Source organism: Bos indicus, chromosome 12, assembly GCF_029378745.1.
Source record: "Bos indicus isolate NIAB-ARS_2022 breed Sahiwal x Tharparkar chromosome 12, NIAB-ARS_B.indTharparkar_mat_pri_1.0, whole genome shotgun sequence".
Lineage (NCBI taxonomy): Eukaryota > Metazoa > Chordata > Mammalia > Artiodactyla > Bovidae > Bos > Bos indicus.
In genome coordinates, this window is record NC_091771.1 from 74,955,918 (window position 1) to 74,976,238 (window position 20,321).

The following is a 20,321-nucleotide window of genomic DNA, read 5'->3' on the forward strand; positions in this document are numbered from 1 at the left end:
GTCACCAGTATCAGTAACCTTACATTCTTCAATCTAAAGACAGTTGGGGGACTTCCCTGGTGGCTCAGTGATAAAGAATCTGCCTGCCAATGCAGTAGACATGGGTCCAATCCCTAGTCTAGTAGAATCACACATGCTGTGAAACAACTAAGCCCGTGCACCACAACTATTGAGCCTGCACCTAGAACCCGGGAACCACAACTGTTGAGCCGACATGCCACAACTATTGAAGACCTTGCACCCTATAGCCCATGCTCTTAACAAGAGAAGACACCACCATGAGAGGCTCACGTGTGGCAACTAGAGAAAAGCCTAAGCAGCAACAAAGACCCAGCACAGCCAAAAATAAATAAATAAATAAAATTATAAAGACTCTTAAAGAAAATCTTCTGTTATTGGTTTTGCAATGGCCCCTTTCTGTTTTTCCAACCAGGTTGGTCTCTGATGATGACACAACTTATTACACACTTGCTTTTGGATCTCTCTTCACACACAAAACTCAACATATTCAACACCCAATGCCCCACACAAAACAATCCCTTCATTCGTCTTCCCTACTTTATTCTCATTACTGCTTTCCCAGGCTCACAGTGTTTAAAAAACAAATTAAATTCCTTAATCATAATCAGTGCAAATAAATTTAAAAAGTAAATAAATACTAGCTATAGCCCAGCACTCTGAAAAAAATTCTTAAAATTATATTTTTACTTTCTAGGCTGCTGCATGTGTTCTTTTTGTTGTTTCTGTATTTTTTTGTATGTGTTCTTAAAGACACAGTTCACATATTTAAGCAAAATGGGATTAATGTGAACATACTGTTATATGTGTCTTCATTTAGTATTTTGTAATGCTTTCATAATATTGTAGTACATGTGATCATTTATTTAACAAATCCTCTATTGCTGGATATTTAGGCAGTGTCAAATAGTTAGCTACTGGAAATAACTCTGTGTTAAATATCCCTGAAGCTAAATCTTTGCAAACAACTTTAAGCATTTCCTTCACATAAATTCTCAGATTTGGAACTGCTGAGAGTCAAGTATGAACCCCTTGGACAGCAAGTATGAATCCCTTGGATAGCAAGGAGATCAAACAAGTCAATCCTAAAGGAAATCAGTCCTGAATAGTCATTGGAAGAACTGATGCTAAATCTCCAATACTTTGGCTACCTGACACAAAGAACCAACTCATTAGAAAAGACCCTGATGCTGGGAAAGACTTAAGACAGAAGGGGAAGGGGACAACAGAGGATGAGATGGCTGGATGGCATCATTTTACAATGAGCATGAACTTGGGCAAACTCCAGGAGATGGTGAGAGACAGAGAAACCTGGTGTGTGTCAGTCCTTGGGGTTGTGAAGAGTCGGACACAACTAGGTGACTGAACAGCAACAACAAAGTATGAACATTTTCAGAGGAAGCTGTTAAGCTGCTAACCTACCCTCAAGAAGTATGATACCATTTTTTACTCCCACCCATTTCCCTGCACATTCACAAATCCAGGTGTTAGAGCTTTGTTTTAATTGACATCAATTTGATTCCAAAAAGTGGCATCACTTTCCCACGATGTCTTACTGGAGGGAAAACAGCTCCCGCCTCCCCGCCCCCTGCACCTGCCCCCTCTGGTCCATGTGCTCTCACTTCTCAAATTAAACTCCCAAATGCCAGCTCAGCATCCAACACTACACCCTAGGATGTCTCTTCTACAAAACTGTCCTCTCATACTTCATGTACATGAGTCAGCTTCCTTGGCATCACTAGGTAATTGTGAGGGTTGAATGCAAAAACGTGTGTTACGCACTTGGTAGTTCATTTTCCTGAATGCTTTGCAGATGTCTAGGTCTTCACTCACTGGATCAGAGCATCATGCTTTTGCTTATCTTGGTCTTACCTCCCAGAATGCCTTTCACATGCATTTCCACCTGCTGAAACCCTAACCACACATCACTAAGTCTGTCTCACATGTCTAATTCCTTGAAAATGCTCTCCCTGTCTCCTGATGTGGGCTTGTTCCAACTCTAGCTGATGTTATGTCATTTTATATAAATGTCTATAAAAATCATGACCTCCTTCTAGCTTACAAAGTTAATATAGTCATTTTCTTGTTTCTTCAACTAGACTGTATACATGACATCAGAATCTGTATTGGATTTGACTTTTTCTTATTTGTATTACCTGTGGTGTCCTGAGACAAAGAAACTTCCACTGGAAGATGAGATTTTTAACTCAGGCCAGAGAAATTTATGGAAAAAATCTATTACCATTTTATTTAGGTATAAGATAAATCAGAGACAGATACAGCAGATGGATCCTATAGCCATAAATAGAATTTCAAATGGTCAACAGCTCATTTTCATGGGACAGACAACACTTTCTGCAATGCAAGTGGTTATGGTCATTTTACACCCTATGAAAATAATGACCATTTTGTCCAAGCATTTACTCTGGGTGCTTTACATGTCTTATGTTCTTTAAGTTGTACATCAACCCTACAGGTTACATCCTATCACTTCCATTTTGCACAAGAAAAGATTGAGGCTTAGATAACTTAGTCTGTCTGAACTATCAGAGCCCATAAATAGCAGTATGGGACTCAAATCCACATCTTTTGGCCTCTTTTCCATCTGCTGATGGGACTCTTTATTATTTGGATGGCCTCACATTTTATCATGTCCCTCTGTGTAGCTAGAACACAGAGAGTGGGGATAGGTGTAGTTTCAGTTAAAAAAAAAAAAAACAGGCCTACCATAGAGAACTTACAGTCAGAAACTTAAAGCATGACGTGGACACAAGTGTATATATGGTGAACAGGAGCAAAGATGGTACCTGAAGTCAGGTTGACCAGCTGTCAGCAGAAAGAACTGGCATCCACAGCCAGATTGAAAGAAACCTGCAGTTCAGTGGGACACATGATGCCTGGGGAACAGGTCAAAGAGACCTCATGCCCTGCTAGGGGCAGCAAGACTCATTTTTTATCCCATCAGATGGTGAAACAGCCACACATACGCTGCTGCGCTGGGCTGTCTCTGACTCCAGGTCCAGACAGGGCTGAGCCTGTGGGAAATCCCCCTGGTCCCTGCAGGAGGCTGGTGTGGGGAAGGCGGGACAGCAGAATGAAAAATGCCTGTGATGGAAGACAGACTCCACTGGAAAGACACAAATAATGCAGTAGAATCACACAGAATTAGATTATAATGTAAAAGTGAAATTTATAGAGCATAAAGGTAAGGAAATCTAGTGGCACAGAATATTCTAGAGCCTCCTGCTCAGTCACAACAGAGATTTGAGAATTCTTAAGTTCAATTTCAAACTGTCAAAGCACATTTCTTGGGAATCACAGGTTATCACTCATAAAAAACTGCCCATGGGAGGGAAAGGAGGAGGTTATGTTCAGCTGTAATGCTGAGTCAAGAGGTCTGGGTGATCCTGAGACTCTGCATTTCTAAGAAGCTCTAGGAGATGTAGGTGCTGCTGGCTCTGGCACCACAGTTTGAGTCACAAGGAATTAGGAACCAGCAGGGGAAGGGGGACAATCTGGGAGTAAGGAGAGTGGCTTTTAAGAAAATATTATGTAAAAAAGGAGAAAATGTAAGAAACTAATATTTTGCACATTATAGCATGTTCTACTAAGCATCTGTAAAAATGTATCATCCAAATAATAGCTGTGAGCAAAAACAAAGCAAAATCAATCTACCTCGAGAGCTGGAAAATACTTTATTGCCCAGGATTCTCTAAAATGATCAAATCAACCACAAAATCATCTAAATGAAAAATTTAGCCTGTTTTCAGACTCTAACAAAGAAGTCTAGGGTCCTATTTATCTCACGTTGGCTTTTATGTTTGGCTGTTCTGAGTCCTGATTGCCTTCGAAGAGCTGTCTCTGGCTGTGTTGAGTAGGGGCTACTCCCTGTTGCAGTGCACGGGATTCTCACTGAGGGGGCTTCTACTGATGCTGAGCAAAGACTTCAGTAGTTGTGGCACATGGCTCAGTAGTTGTGGTGCAGGGCTTAGGTGCTTTGCAGCATGTGGAATCTTCTCAGACCAGGGATTGAACCAGTGTCCCCAGCATTGGCAGGCAAATTCTTATCCACTGCACCACCAGGGGAGTCCTAGTTCCTTATTTTTACTTGCTATTTCTTCTGTAAATTAAAATCCCACATCAGTTCAGTTCAGCCACTCAGTCGTGTCCGACTCTTTGTGACCCCATGAATCACAGCATGTCAGGCTTCCCTGTCCATCACCAACTCCCGGAGTTCACTCAAACTCATGTCCATCGAGTCGGTGATGCCATCCAGCCATATCATCCTCTGTCGTGCCCTTCTCCTCCTTCCCCCAATCCCTCCCAGCATTAGGGTCTTTTCCAATGAGTCAACTCTTCGCATGAGGTGGCCGAAGTACTGGAGTTTCAGCTTAAGCATCAATCCTTCCAATGAACACCCAAGACTGATCTCCTTTCAGTCCAAGGGACTCTCAAGAGTCTTCTCCAACACCACAGTTCAAAAGCATCAATTCTTCAGCGTTCAGCTTTCTTCACAGTCCAATTCTCACATCCACACATGACCACTGGAAAAACCATAGCCTTGATGAGACAGACCTTTGTAGGCAAAGTAATATCTCTGCTTTTGAATATGCTATCTAGGATGTCATAACTTTCTTCCAAGGAGTAAGTGTCTTAATTTCATGACTGCAATCACCATCTGCAGTGATTTTGGAGCCCAAAAAAATGAAGTCTGACAGTGTTTCCACTGTTTCCCCATCTATTTCCCGTGAAGTGAAGGGACCAGATGCCATGATCTTAGTTTTCTGAACATTGAGCTTTAAGCCAACTTTTTCACTCTCCTCTTTCACTTTCATCAAGAGGCTTTTTAGTTCCTCTTCACTTTCTGCCATAAGGGTGGTGTCATCTGCATATCTGAGGTTATTGATATTTCTCCCGGCAATCTTGAATAGTGCCTACTATACTTTCCTATTGACTAACTTCCAGAAATCAGGACAGAAGAGGAAATAAGAGAAAGAGAATAAAGCCCCACTTCTGCTGGGCTGGCTCACTCTCATGTCCCCTGCCCACCACACCCTTCCCCCACCCCCCCGCCCCCTCCACAACAGCCTCTCTCAATCAAATCCAACACCAAAGGGTTGTCCTGGAGTGATGAGGGCTGGGACAGGTGAGCTTGAGAGGGAACCTAGAAGGTAGACAGGTAGAGTGAAATCAATTCATGAACACACTGCCCAGGTATCATCTCCAAACACAGAAATGAAACTAAAAGTGAAACTGAGTGGACCAAGGTACAGATCAAAAATCAAGTTACTGCAGTTATTAATTCAGTCTCCAAATTCAATTTTCCCTCAAACATTTCAGAATCTCAATCCCATGATTTTCAGGTTTTAGAAGGAAGAATAAGAATCTGTTATATTCCTAAGTTATACTACGTATAAGTCATATTTTATGGCTTTGGGGAAAATTTAAGACAAGTGCAGGTTAACAGAATTACATTTACAACAGAAAATCTGACACACACATTGTCTGAGAGTAAGTAAACACCACCTACAGTGCTCTCAGGGAAAAGATTATATTAAGAGCTGTGGTTAATGTTTTCCTGACACAGCAGTTCACATTTTTCCTGACCTACACTGAAACTGGAAATAATTAGGAGGGAGCTTTTGCCCTGTGACTAACTGAAGCTGCTCCCTGGGTAGCATTTGGGCATTACATTGAATATTCTTTCATATTACAAGGGTTTCATTCATTAAATCACAGCTACAGCCATTAGATGGGTCTGGGGTGGTTAAGAGTTTTAAAGAGCAGTTCTTTCAGTTATTTACGGAGTAGTCATGTGTGTGTGCTGGTTCCTGCTTGCTCACACCTGTGTAAGTCACTCACCCTCACAACCAGCAGTCCCTCAGCACCCTCTCTGTGCCTTGCAAAATGCTACTTTCTGGGAACAAAAATGAAAACAAGAGGCTCCCTGATTATAAAAAGCCTCAAAGTACTGTGAGATGCAGATCCCAAATTACAAAGCATGCCACAGGTGCTATCTTTTAATTATGATGAAATTCACATAACATAAAATTTAACCATTTTTAAGTGGACACCATTTGGTGTTCAGTACATTCACATTGTTGTGCAAGCAAGCTTGAGATTTTTTTTTTGCCTCGTAAAACTGAAATTCTTACCCATTAAAAACAACTCCCCATTTCCCCTTCCCCAGTCCCTGGAAACCACCATCCTACTTCCTGTCTTCTTGGATTTGATTACTCTAGGAATCTCACATAAATGGAATGAGAGTATTCATTTCTTTTGTGTCTGTCATCAAGGTTTATCCATAGGTCAGAATTTTCTTCCTTTTTAAGGCTGAATAATACTTAATTGTAAGGATTTAGTTCCTTCCAACTTTTGGCTGCTATGAACATAGGTGTACCATAAATGCTACCTTAATATAAAAGACACTAAGGGTATATTAGTGTGTGTGTGTATAAAAGTATATATATACACTAATACTAAAAGTATTATATATATATATATATACACTAATATGTATATTAGTATATTAAGTATATGTTAGTACATTAAGTATATGTTAAGTATGTATATTAAATATATATAATATATATTAGTATATATAAGGGTATATTAAGGGTACATTAAACTGAGGGTCTCGAAGATGCATTCAAGTTGACTCCAAAAATGAGATTTTCACCATCCAGATGATGGAGGGCCTGGGTCTCTGAGGCAGGACCAGTATGTACACAGGGAACAGGGAGGATGTGGTGCTTTGGGAGAACCTGCACGCAGTCCCATTGCAGGGGGGTGTGTGTCAGACAAACTGGCTGCAGAGTAAGGTGGGGAAGAGCTCCTAACACCTTGTCTGTTCTGGTTTAGTGTCTTCTTCAAGACTCTGTCCTGGTCCCAGCTGAGGGCCTCAAGCTGAGTGCAGAAAGAACATCACCAGCAGACATGGATGCTGACAGGTCCAGGTCACAAGCCTCTCTGCCATCTTTCACAAGGATCTTCTCTGCTCCCTTCAATTTGCTTTTGACTTTGAGCCAGTCTCTAGACCCTACCTCTATCTGAGGCCCTGGTTCCTCACTCCTGACTGGGTCATTATTGAGGCTCTTCTCTGGTGGACACAAGGTCACCTCACAGCCCCTGCAGGAGTGGACTTGAGGCTATGCTATGGTTCCAGCAGCAGCTCACACAGCCCAGTAAGGATCAGATCTGGGCTAAGAAAGAAGCAGTCTACTGGGGGAAGGCAGGGGGGCAGCAGCTCAGTGTGGGTGAGTGGAGGACAAAGCTACAGGAAGGGCTAAGGGATAGAGAAGGAGGCTGCCACCAGAGGGCACCATGGGAGGAGGAGGAGATCTCAGAAATACAAACAAGAAAAGATGGAAAGGAATGAGATATTGGAGAGTTAGGGCCAGGAAGACAAGGCTGACGTCCCAGACTTTGTATGAATAATCAGGTGTCACATATAGTGTCCTGAGTCAGGTTAAGATGGAACCCCAGAGCCCATCAACCACCAGGAGGGAGCTCACAACACAGGGGAAAAATTGCTGGTATACCCATGCCATGGTCAGTTTCCAAGAAAGATCCACCTACAATGTCACTGATATAATCTGCATCCATTAGGAGCAAACAGTCCCCCTGACATAGTGGTAAGGAAGCCAAGAACAGATGTGGTGCTAAATCTTTAGCTGGATTCAAAGAGGCGAATGGCTTAAACTAACCTTTTCTCTTGAGTAAATGGATGTTTCCAGGTTCCTCAATACCAGAGGACTGTCCGAGTTATATCTGAAGTTCACACTGAAAAAGGAAATCCTTCCGTCTGGGGGCCAGAATGGTGGTGGACGATACTCAAGTTCCCAGGGCTCTTCTTTCTCAAGGTCTGTATATTCAATTACCCTTTCTACTGAAATCATCTGAAAGACATATGACATCACATGAGTTAGTATCAGAGGATCTAGTTTATAGGTGTTCAGAGATTATAAATGAAACCTCCTGCTTTTTTATGGTTCAGAATATCTCAGGTCTCAACATCCACAAAGGACAGAAGTAGGAGTCTGATGAGGCCTTGGATGATTTGCAAACTTGCTCATCATCTTCAACACTTTTACACATGACTACTTCCTTCAACTTTATATAAAAGCTAAAAAAAAAATAGAGAAATGAATGGTAAGATTTTATTGATCCACCTTTCACATCTAAATAAAAAAAAAACACACAAGAATTTTTTGAAAGAGAAGAACACTTATGGACATCAATCAGTGTGTGTGGCTACAGAAGGGCCACGTGTTACAGATGTCCAGAACTGGACAGTCATCAAACATCATTTTAACAATTAGTCACTTTCTACTCTGTTAGAAGAAATAAATGGAGAAACTTCATTTTTATTGTTTTTCTCCCTTTAGGAGAAGGTACAAATATTCAAAAGTGTATAATTTACTTAATGACTAAGGCCTCTTCAGTTCAGTTCAGTTCAGTCACTCAGTCATGTCCGACTCTTTGCGACCCCATGAATCGCAGCACGCCAGGCCTCCCTGTCCATCACCAGCTCGCAGAGTTCACTCAAACTCACGTCCATTGAGTCAGTGATGCCATCCAGCCATCTCATCCTCTGTCGTCCCCTTTTCCTCCTGCCCCCAACCCCTTCCAGCATCAGAGTCTTTTCCAATTAGTCAATTCTTCGCATGAAGTGGCCAAACTATTGGAGTTTCAGCTTTAGCATCAGTTCTTCCAAAGAACACCCAGGACTGATCTCCTTCAGAATAGACTGGTTGGATCTCCTTGCAGTCCAAGGAACTCTCAAGAGTCTTCTCTTAACACCACAGTTCAAAAGCATCAATACATCAGCACTCAGCTTTCTTCACAGTCTAACTCTCACATCCATACATGACCACTGGAGAAACCATAGCCTTGACTAGACGGACCTTTGTTGGCAAAGTAATGTCTCTGCTTTTTAATATGCTATCTAGGTTGGTCATAACTTTCCTTCCAAGGAGAAAGCATCTTTTAACTTCATGGCTGCAATCACCATCTGCAGTGATTTTGGAGCCCCCAAAAATAAAGTCTGACACTCTTTCCACTGTTTTCCCATCTATTTTCCATGAATTGATGGGACCAGATGCCATGATCTTAGTTTTCTGAATGTTGAGCTTTAAGCCAACATTTTCACTCTCCTCTTTCACTTTCATCAAGAGGCCTTTTAGTTTCTCTTCACTTTCTGCCATAAGGGTGGTGTCATCTGCATATCTGAGGTTATTGATATTTCTCCTGGCAATCTTGATCCCAGCTTGTGCTTCTTCCAGCCCAGCGTTTCTCAAGATGTACTCTGCCTATAATTTAAACAAGCAGGGTGACAATATACAGCCTTGATGTACTCCTTTTCCTGTTTGGAGCCAGTCTGTGTTCCATGTCCAGTTCTAACTGTTGCTTCCTGACCTGCATACAGGTTTCTCAAGAGGCAAGTCAGGTGGTCTGGTATTCCCATCTCTTTCAAAATTTTCCACAGTTTATTGTGATCAACACAGTCAAAGGCTTAAACAACCATAACTCCACACCTTTAAGAGCACATTTTGGGAGAGAGCCTATCCTACCAGAGAGAAGGGCTCTCAGCAAATTCAGGTGCTCAATACACACATGAATAAGTGACAAAATGGAGGGGAGGGGTGGAGGAACATATTAATTAAATAAACTTTAAAATACTGGATTCTTTTCTTTTACCAAAAATAAGAAATTACCCATTAAGAAGCAAAGATAAACTAGCTGCTAAGAAACGAGCTTATGTTGTCTCCAGAATTTCAGAACCTCTCTCCTACAGAGACATTTATTGTATTTGAAGACAGTTTGTGATGAATATAAAACCCTCTGACACGACATACATATGTGGGAAAATATGTATATATTTTTATTAACTTTAAGCAGATGGAAAGTGAAAGTCGGTCAGTCATGTTCTGCTCTTTGCAACCCTATGGATTGTAGCCTGCCAGACTTCTCTGTCCATGGGGATTCTCCAGGCAAGAATATTGGAATGGGTAGCCATTCCCTTCTCCAGGGGATCTTTCCAACCCAGGGATAAAATCTTTCTCTTTTGTGGCTCCTGCATTGCAGCCAGATTTTTTACCATCTGAGCCACCAGGGAAGCCCTTAAGCAAATGGAGGAGAACATAAAAAAAACTTTGTAAGATAATGTAAAAAAAAAAAAAAAAGTTGTATTATTTTATGTAAGAATTGCTTTTATGCCATATAACAGCAAGGAGGCCTGAAAAGGCTAAGAACAGAAAAATAAACATCACCATGTTCTCAACTTCAGCACTTTGCCTGACGCACCACTGGAACATCCTCGTGAGTACTAGAGAGAGAGACAGGACCAGGCCAACCTGCCCAAGATCCAAGGCTAAATGAGGAAGAAGAGGAATAAAATTAGTCTGCTTCTCAACCCCTCACACAGGTCCTTCTGTCACTTTAGAAAGACGACTCCTTTATTTTTATGATTTTTATTGGAGTATATAGTTGATTTACAAAGTTGTGTTAGTTTCAGGTGTACAATAAAGTGAATTAGCCAGATATATACATATAATCTGTTCTTTTTAAATTATTTTACCAGATATGTCATTACATACAGTCCATACCCCATGGACTGTAGCCTACCAGGCTTCTCTGTCCATGGGACTTTCCAGGCAATAGTACTGGAGTGGATTACCATTTCCTTCTCCAGGGGATCTTCCCAACCCAGGGATTGAACCCAGGTCTCCCGCATTGTAGACAGACGCTTTACCATCTGAGCCACCAGGGAAGTCAATATATGTCATTACAGAGTATTATATAGAATCCCCTGTGCTATACAGTAGGTCCTTTTTAGTTATCTATTTTATTATATAGTAGTGAGAAGACTTCTTTATAATATTTAAATCATTTGCATGTAATGATAGTATCATTCATAATATTACTTCTGCTGCATGAGACAATAGTACAGTAGGAAAAAAAGAAAAAAGAAAAAACGCTATGAGGGACTTCCTTGGTGGTCCAATAGCTAAGACTCCGAACTCTCAATGCTGGGGGCTCGGGTTCAATTCCTGGTCAGGCAACTAGACTCCACATGCCACAACTAAGAGTTCACGTGCTGCAACTAAAGTCCTGCCTACTATAACTAAGACTGAAGGTCCCACATGCCCAGCTAAGACCCGATACAGCCAAATAATTAAGTAAATTTTTTTAAATATGAATTTAGAAAGATCTAACAAAGCTGTGGTTGTTGTTAAGTCACTAAGTCATGTCTGACTCTGGTGACACCATAGACTGTAGCACTACAGGCTTCCCTGTCCTTTGTTATCTCCCAGAGTTTGCTCAAATTCATGTCCATTGAGTTCGTGATGCTATCTAACCATCTCATCCTCTGTCACCTCCTTCTCCTGCCTTCAATCTTTCCCAGTACCCAAGGTCTTTTCTAATGAATCAGCTCTTTGAGTCAGGTGGCAAAAGTATTGGAGCTTCAGCTTCAGCATCAGTCTTTCCAGTGAATATTCAGGGTTGATTTCCTTTAAGATTGAATGATTTGATCTCCTTGCTGTCCAGTGGACTCTCAAGAGTCTTCTCCAACACTACAACTTGAAAGCATCAATTCTTCAGCCCTCAGCCTTCTTAATGGCCCAAATTTTACATCCATTGACAACTCTTACATGACTACTGGAAAAAACATAACTTTCACAATATGGACATTTGTTGGCAAAGTGATGTTGCTGCTTTTTAATATTCTGTATAGATTTGTCATAGCTTTCCTTCCAAGAAGCAAACGTCCTTTTATTTTCTTTTTTTTTTTAATTTTATTTTATTTTTAAACTTTACAATATTGTATTGGTTCTGCCATATATCGAAATGAATCTGCCACAGGCATACACGTGTTCCCCATCCTGAACCCTCCTCCCTCCTCCCTCCCCATACCATCCCTCTGGGTTGTCCCAGTGCACCAGCCCCAAGCATCCAGTATCGTGCATCGAACCTGGACTGGCGACTCGTTTCATATATATTATACATATTTCAATGCCATTCTCCCAAATCATCTCACCCTCTCCCTCTCCCACAGAGTCCAAAAGACTGTTCTATACATCAGTGTCTCTTTTGCTGTCTCATATACAGGGTTATTGTTACCATCTTTCTAAATTCCATATATATGCGTTAGTAAACGTCTTTTTATTCATGGTTGCAGTCACAGTTTGCAGTGATTTTTGGAACCCAAGAAAATAAAATCTGTCACTGCTTTAAATTTTTTCCCATCTATTTGCCATGAAGAGATGGGACTGGATGCCATGACCTTAGATCTTTGAATGCTGAGTTTTAAGCCAGCTTTTTCACTCTGCTCTTTCACTTTCATCAAGAGGCTCTTCAGTTTCTCTTCACTTTCTGCCATTAGAATGGTATCATCTGTATATCTGAGGTTATTGATATTTCTACCAGCAATCTTGATTCCAGCTATGCTTCATCCAGCCTGGCATTTTGCATGATGTATTTTGCACATAAGTTAAATAAACATAGTGACAACATATAGCTTTGTCATACTCCTTTCCCAATTTTGAATCAGTTCATTGTTCTATGTCCAGTTTTGATTCTTCTTTAAACGCTTTCAGGTTCTCAGGAGACAGGTAAGATGGTCTGGTATTCCTATCTCTTTCAGAATTTTCCACAGTTTATTGTGATCCACAGAGTCAAAGCCTTTCAACATAGTCAATTAAGGAGATGTTTTTTCTGGAACCCCCTTGCTTTCTCTATGATTCAATGAATGTTGGCAATTTGATCTCTGATTCCTCTGCCTTTTCTAAAACAAGCTTGTATAGTTGGAAGTTCCCAGTTCACATACTGTTGAAATCTTTGAAGGATTTTGAGTATAACTTTATTAGCATGTAAAATGAGTGCAATTGTATGATAGTTTGAACATTCTTTGGCATTGTCTTTCTTTGGGATTGGAATGAAAACAACTCTCAGTCCTGTGGCAACTGCTGAGTTTTTCAAATTTTTTGGCATATTATATGAACAGCATCATCTTTTAGGATTTGAAATAGCTAAGCTGGAATTCCATTACCTCCACTAACTTAGTTCATAGTGATGCTTCCTAAGTTCCATTTGACTTCACAATCCAGGATGTCTGGCTCAAGATTAGTGACCACACCATCATGGTTATCCAGGGCATTAAGATCTTTCTGGTACAATTTTTCTGTGTGTTCTTGCCACCTCTTCCTAATCTCTTCTGCTTCTCTTAGGTCCTTACCATTTTTGTCCTTTATCATTTAATCCCACCTGGAGTGAGATACACTTGACAGTATAATATAGTTGAGGATGCCATTGTTCAGATTTTTGTCCTTATACTACAATTATCATTATGTAATTTCACTTTCTACATCCAGTGTAGCTGCAGTTGAAATCACAAACACAAGGCAATGGATTCTAAGAGCCAGTGCTTTTAAATCTAAAATATTACTTTCATTTTTCCATCATTAAAGACTGTAATTCAGGGCTATTCCTATGGTATAGTGAGGGGTGGTGAATTCATGCCACACAATCCAACAACTTCTTATCTGGGACCCACACAGCAGTGAGGATACTGTTTTTGCTATAGAGAATCTTTCTCAGACCCCTACAACCAAGGATTCCAAGTAACCCAAAAGCTAAAACCTAAAACCTAATCTGTACAAAAAGCTTAATAGTAAACCTGGTTCTTTCCATCCAGCTATAGGACACTACCTAGGATGTTCAGAGGTCATCTTGCTACAGTTATGTAGATCTCAACCCATTCAAAGAAAGATAAAAAGATGAAAGATCTCAATGAAGACCTACTGTAAACAAACAAGCAAACTACTCAAAAGCAATCTACAAATTCAGTGCAATCTCTATCAAATTACCAACAGCATTTTTCACAGAATTAGAACAAAAATATCTACATTTTGTATGGAAATACAAAATACCATGAATAGCCAATGTAATCTTGAGAAAAACAAAGAAGAAAAATGAAGCTAGGAGGAATCATGTCCCCTGTCTTCAGACTATACCACAAAGCTACAGTAATTGAAACAGTATGCTACTGGCACCAAAAACAGAAATATAGATCAATGGAACAGGACAAAAGTCCAGAGATAAACCCATGCACCTGTGTCACCTATGAGAAAGGAAGCAAGGATATACAATGGAGAAAGACAGTTTCTTTAATAATTGGTGCTGGGAAAACTGGACAGCTACATCTAAAAGAATAAAATCAGAACACTCCCTAAGACCATAAACATAAGTAAACTCAAATAGATTACAGACCTAAATGTAAGACCAGACACTAGAAAACTCTTAGATGAAAACATAGGGAGAACCCTCTGACATAAATTGCAGCAAGCTTTTTAACCCACCTCCTAGAGCAATGAAAATAAATAAAACACAAACAAACGGGACCCAATTAAGCTTAAAAACTTTTACACAGCAAAAAACAAACAAACAAAGACAACCTGCAGAATGGGGGGAAATATTTGCAAATGAAGTGACTGATAAGGGATTACTCTCAAAAATATATAAACAGTTCATGCAGTTCAATATCAAAAATAAATAAGTAAACAGCCCAATCAAAAAATGGGCAGAAGATTAAAACAGACATTCTCCAAAGAAGACATACAGATGGCCAAAAAGCACATGAAAAGATGGTCAACATCTCATTATTAAAGAAATGAATATCAAAACTACAGTAAAAAAAAAACATTTTTTAAGCAAAAAACTGCAGTGAGGTTTCACACCAGTCAGAATGACCATCATCAAAAAGTTTACAAACAATAAGTACTGAAGAGGATGTGGAGAAAATTAAATTAGTACATGTAAATTAGTCCATGTAAATTAGTACAGCCACTATGGAGAACAATATGGAGGTTATTTTAAAAACTAAAAATAGACACACAAAAAGATGCCAGGATTCTTGGCCTCTGGAGGAGAAGAATTCAGTCCAGGGCCAGAGACGAGGCTTGATCGCTCAGAACTTGTGTGTAATAAAGTTTTATTAAAGTATAAAGGAGATAGAGAAACTTCTGAGATAGGCATCAGAAGGGGTCAGAAAGAGTACCCCCTTGCTAGTGTTAGCCATGGAGTTATATACTCTCTAATTAGTTATTACAGTTAATCAAAAGAATGTCTGGAGGTTGTAAAGACCTCAATAGGTCTACTCCCATAATTTGCACCTTAAGATAACAGGATTAGCCAGAAGGTTTTTTTCCAGAGACTGTCCTCAAGCAGGATACATTATTATATAATCCTAAGGAATGTAGAGGGACAAAAATGTTTGTCCTTTTTTCCTCCTTAAGAATTCCAGACCCCTCTCTCCTTGGGGACCCCTGGACTTATCAATCTGCCTAGGAATTGACTCTCTCACTACTAAGATCCAGCAATCTCACTCCAGGGCGTATATCCAGAGAAAACCATAATTTATAAGGATACATGCACCCTAGTCTTCACTGCAGGTCTATTTACAACAGCCGGGACATGGAAAAAACCTAAATGCCTGTCAACAGAGCAATGGACAAGGAAGATGCAGTACCATATATACAATGGAATGTTACTCAGCCATAAAAAAGGGCAAAATAATGCCATTTGCAGCAACATGGCTGGACCTAGAGATTTGCATACTGAGTGAAATAAGTCTGAGAAAAGTAGAATATGATATTGCTTGCAAGTGGAATATAACAAAAGGCTACAAATGAACATATCTAAAAAACAGAAGTAGAGTAACAGGTGTAGAAAATAAACTTATGTTTACCAGGGGATATGGGAGGGGAGGGATAAATTGGAAGACCGGGACTGACACATACATACTACTATATATAAAATATTAAAATAGATAATTAATAAGAAACTACTGTAAAGTACAGAGAACTCTGTAATGATCTATATGGGAAAAGAATCTAAAAAAGAGTGGATATATGTATGTGTATAGCAGATTGACTTTGCTGTACATCGGAAACTAAGACAACAGTGTAAATGAACTATACCCCAATAAAACTTAAAATAAAAATGAAAGAATGGCCTGAGTGAGCCAAAGCAGGGGCCCAAGGCACCACAGGTCTGTTGCAGCAGGCATGTCATACCTGGTCTTTGCTCCTGAAGATTCCAAAAGTCAAAACCAGAAATTCTTTTCTAAAGGACTATTCATTTGAAGTATTAATCAAAATGCAAATTACTAAAAAGAATACAGGCACCCCAATGTTCATGGGGTATGGAAAAAAAATCTTTAAAAAAGTGAATATATGTATAACAGATTCACTTGGCTATACACCTGAAGCCAACACATCATAAATCAAACATTTGCCAATCAAAAAAATATTTTAAATTATCTCAACAAGGACTTACTGTAAATAAATAATTAAAAGTAAAAAAAAATGATAGAAGTTCTCATCAAGACACAAATTACTTTACATGGACACACTGTGGAGTCTCCTGCTGCAGACACTTTAATACAACTCATTAGAACCAAAGAGTATATATTAGACAAGATGACAACAGTTTAATAACTACAAACAAAGCTATCAAATGCAAACATACCACAAATATTCACATGTGTACTTACTTTCTACCAGAATCAGGGCCCCAAAGGCAACAACAGTGACAAAGATGGCACAGATGACATCCAGATACACAGCGAGCCATCGGGACGTCGTCAAAAGCAGGAACCAAGCCTCTGCATTTGTAAACCATAATAAGTGTAATACATAAACAGAAAAAACGTGTTAGCTGCTTCTCATGAGGGAGAGCTTTTTCTCAGTTAAGCTACAGATTTTACACAAGGTAGGACAGCAAAGTTACACACCTGTAACTTCAAAGGAACCTGAAGATTCCAGAAAACTAGGTTCAACACAAAACAACATGTGAGACATGGAGGAATCAGTCCAGGAAGCATGCTTTGAAAACTTCAACCCACGGGTTATCAAGAGAAATACCATCATAAGAAAGAAGTTGGAAAAACATCTCATTGGTGTGTTCCCTGGAGTGCTGGGCCTCAACATGAAGATCCTCCTCTCAAAGGGTCAGCTGTTCCCAGCTCTGACAGCAGAGAGCACAGCTCACACCGTTTCCAGCACCTTTTGCCCTCACTACAGGGCCTGCAGTGGTTATTCTTAGGAGTCAGTGACCACATGACCATCAGCTAACAGGGTCTGTATGTGACTTTCAAATGCCATGTTATCTTCAAAATATATTAATGATTGGAAAGTTTGGCCAGGATTTTATATACTTAGAAGAAATTCTGAATTTTTTACTGAGATGGAAAACAAACAAACAAACTTCACTGATACAAAGCATACTCAAGTGGGTAGCAAATCAGGAACTTATTTTCCTCAACACTTCTGCTACCCTCAATGTCTGTTCTCAAAAGACTTGGCAAAGCACACCCTGAGGGAGGAAGAACAGCCACCACCTGGTTCTGAAAATAAAGTTTTATTGGAATACAGCCATGGACTAATGTATGATCTTTGCCTGTCTTTGTGCTACAATGGCAAAGATGAGTAGTTACAATAGAGACAGCACACAAAGCCTACAATATTTTCTATCTGGACCTTTGGAAAAAAGAAAAGCTTACTGAATCCTGCCTTAAAGAGACAGACATCCACAGGGCACAGTGATGGAAGGACAATGCAGGCCAGTCAGGGGAGAAAAGCAGGGCTGTGAGGGGGAAGGGGGGAGCACAGAGGGGATGCTGAGAGGAAGGAGTGGGGGAGGCATGTGTGCAGAGGGCAACATGGGCTGACACACAGAGAGGCACTGGCCAGCCAGGCTACCTGAGACAGAGGTCAGGCCTCAGAAGGGAGCACATCCCATCCTTAGAAATCATCTCCAGAAACTTACAGACCTGAATGCAAATCCTGGTATGCATCAAACAGCTCCTGAAACTTCTGTTCAGCTTTGTATGCCCGGATGGTCCAGAGTCCCCGGAGAGAAGATGCTAAGTGGGAAAACACCGGGCTCCGAGCTGGGGAAGCAGAGACAGACACACATCAGAGAAAGTCAGGGAGGCTGGATGCGAGGAAACCACTGCCTCCCGGGCTCTGAGGTCACACATCCTACCAAAGGGAATCCTCCATGTGACCCTCAAATTCCTGCTCACACCATGCTACACTTTAATGACCTGGGAATGAGAGATTCTCTTTGAAACTATCTTTGATCAAATTCAAAATCCCAGCTAGATTTAGATAAAGAAATTCTTTACTGGTTCTTTCACCAACATCCTCTCAAATATTTCTCCCTCCATATTCTTCTGGTATCTTTCCAGGTGGAAATTGCTCACAATTTATTAAAAGTATAGTGAAGTATAGTTGATTTACAATAATCTGCTAGTTTCAGGTATGCAGTATAGTCATTCAGTTCTTTTCTCTGATTATATTCCATTATAGGTTATTACAAGACACTGAATAAAATTCTCTGTGCTTTACACTTAATCCTTGTTATCTATTTGACGTATTAATAGTAGTGTGTCTATTAATCCCATATTTCTAATTTGCTCCTCACTCTTTCTCAATGCCCTTTGGTAACCACAAGTTTGTTTTTTTATGCCACTGAGTCTATTTCTAGTTTGTGTATAGATTCATTTGTATTATTTTTAGATTTCATGTATAAGTGATATCATATGTGTCTTTCTCTGACTTTCTTTACTAAGAATAATACTCTCTAGATCCATCCATGTTGCTGCAAATGGCAATATTTCTTTTTTTTTTCCCCATAGGTGAGTAATTATCATTCACTAATTTTTTAACCAGTAGCATTTTAAACTTTAATTCCTCATTAGAGTCCTCACCACACTGAATTTTGATGAGCTACCTGTGCATTGATTCCACCTTAGATGAGTAACCAAGGGCTGAGATAGAGTCAGTGCATCCCCCACCCTGGACCAGAACCAGACATAGGACAGGAATGAGATGAGTAAGAAAGTGGACAGTCTGCCACCTCCCCCACCCTGGGACTCTCCCTGCACCTGCGCCAGGATTCTCTGTATGGGTCACGGAGCACCTGGTTCTGCACTGCCCTTGTGCCCACAGGACCTGGCAGATGAGGAGCCTTTGAATAGTCTTGACTTCTGCTCCAGGAACATGATGGATGTTTTTATATCTGCCTGCTGGACACCTGTCCTGTTGTTTGGAGGGCACTGTGGCCTGTGATACTCACATCACCCTTTTAGAATCTGACAGTGGCCTCAGTGTCCCCCTTTTGAGTGACTTCATGTGGTTGGGGGCCTGATGTCACATGACTTCCCATTCATTTCCTGCCATCTTTTCTAAAAGCACACTGACCATGAGCACCGGGGTCAGGCTCTTGCCTGTCAGGGAACAGCTGGGCTGCAGGCTGCCAGACAGGGAGGACTCTTACATTTCTCATTCCCCACCATGAATGAGGATGCAACTTGCTATTGCCAGGGACACATGGTGAGCCTCTGACCTCTGTCTGGAATGAGTGATAACCTGAGCTGTATCAGCAGGAAATACTGACATCACTTTGTTACCTGTGTGGGTTCTAGAGAAGACCTGTTAGTACAACTAGGTTGTTTATGGGAAGTTAGTAATGCATCTTACATGAGGCTACGAAGATTTTATAAAATGATGGGGAAAGAATCCAGGGGGAAACTCTAAACTGTTTTCAGGTCCTCACTCCTTAGTCCAGTATCTGAATGCCTGTCTGGTGACAGTTCAGTCAGTACAGATGTGCACCTGGACACTGCACATTTGGAGGGGTTGAGGTACAAACAAGTAAAGACACAGAACCTCCTCTTCTATTTAGTGTCCCCAGTTCTATAAAGAAGGAAGGAGCAGGGGCGGTCCTAAGATGGCAGAGGAACAGGATGGGGAGACCACTTTCTCCCCCACAAATTCATCAAAAAATCATTTGAATGCTGTACAAATTCCATAAAACAACTTCTGAATGCTGGCAGAGGACACCAGCCACTCAGAAAGGCAGCCCATTCTCTTTGAAAGGTGGTCACCTCTATCTCCTCCCTCCCTCTTCTCTTCTCTGCCTAACTCTGTTGGATCTCTTTGGGTGTTCTGGGCTGTGGAGAACACTTAGGGAACTGATTACTGGTTAGATTGGTCTCTCTCCTTTTGACTCCCCATCTTCTCCTCCTGGTCACCTCTATCTCCCTCCTCCTTCTTCTCTTCTCCATGTAACTCTGTGAACCTCTCTGGATGTCCCTCACTGTGGAGAATTTTTCACCATTAACCTAGATGTTTTATCACTGGTGCTGTATGGATGGGAAAGTCTTGAGGCTACTGTAAGAATAAGACTGAAAGCCAGAGGCAGGAGGCTTAAATACAAAACTTGAGAACACCAGA

The 20,321-nt window shown here is 40.6% G+C and overlaps 2 protein-coding genes across 2 annotated transcripts in view; both read right to left on the reverse strand.

Moving 5' to 3' along the window:
- Nucleotides 1–7,911, reverse strand: part of LOC109567085 (ATP-binding cassette sub-family C member 4-like) — a 31,284-nt gene extending 23,373 nt beyond the window's left edge. Inside the window, exon 1 of the mRNA XM_070799924.1 lies at nt 7,725–7,911. The gene's annotated coding sequence lies outside the window, so the exon portion shown is untranslated. The remainder of the gene's footprint in view (nt 1–7,724) is intronic.
- A 2,297-nt stretch (nt 7,912–10,208) lies between these two features.
- LOC139186165 (ATP-binding cassette sub-family C member 4-like) overlaps nt 10,209–20,321 on the reverse strand; it is a 63,179-nt gene continuing 53,066 nt past the window's right edge. Inside the window, exons 4-6 of the mRNA XM_070799968.1 lie at nt 17,852–17,971; nt 16,574–16,684; nt 10,209–10,390 (exon numbers count right to left, since the gene is read on the reverse strand). Of these exons, the coding sequence (XP_070656069.1) occupies nt 10,209–10,390; nt 16,574–16,684; nt 17,852–17,971 (413 nt within the window). The remainder of the gene's footprint in view (nt 10,391–16,573; nt 16,685–17,851; nt 17,972–20,321) is intronic.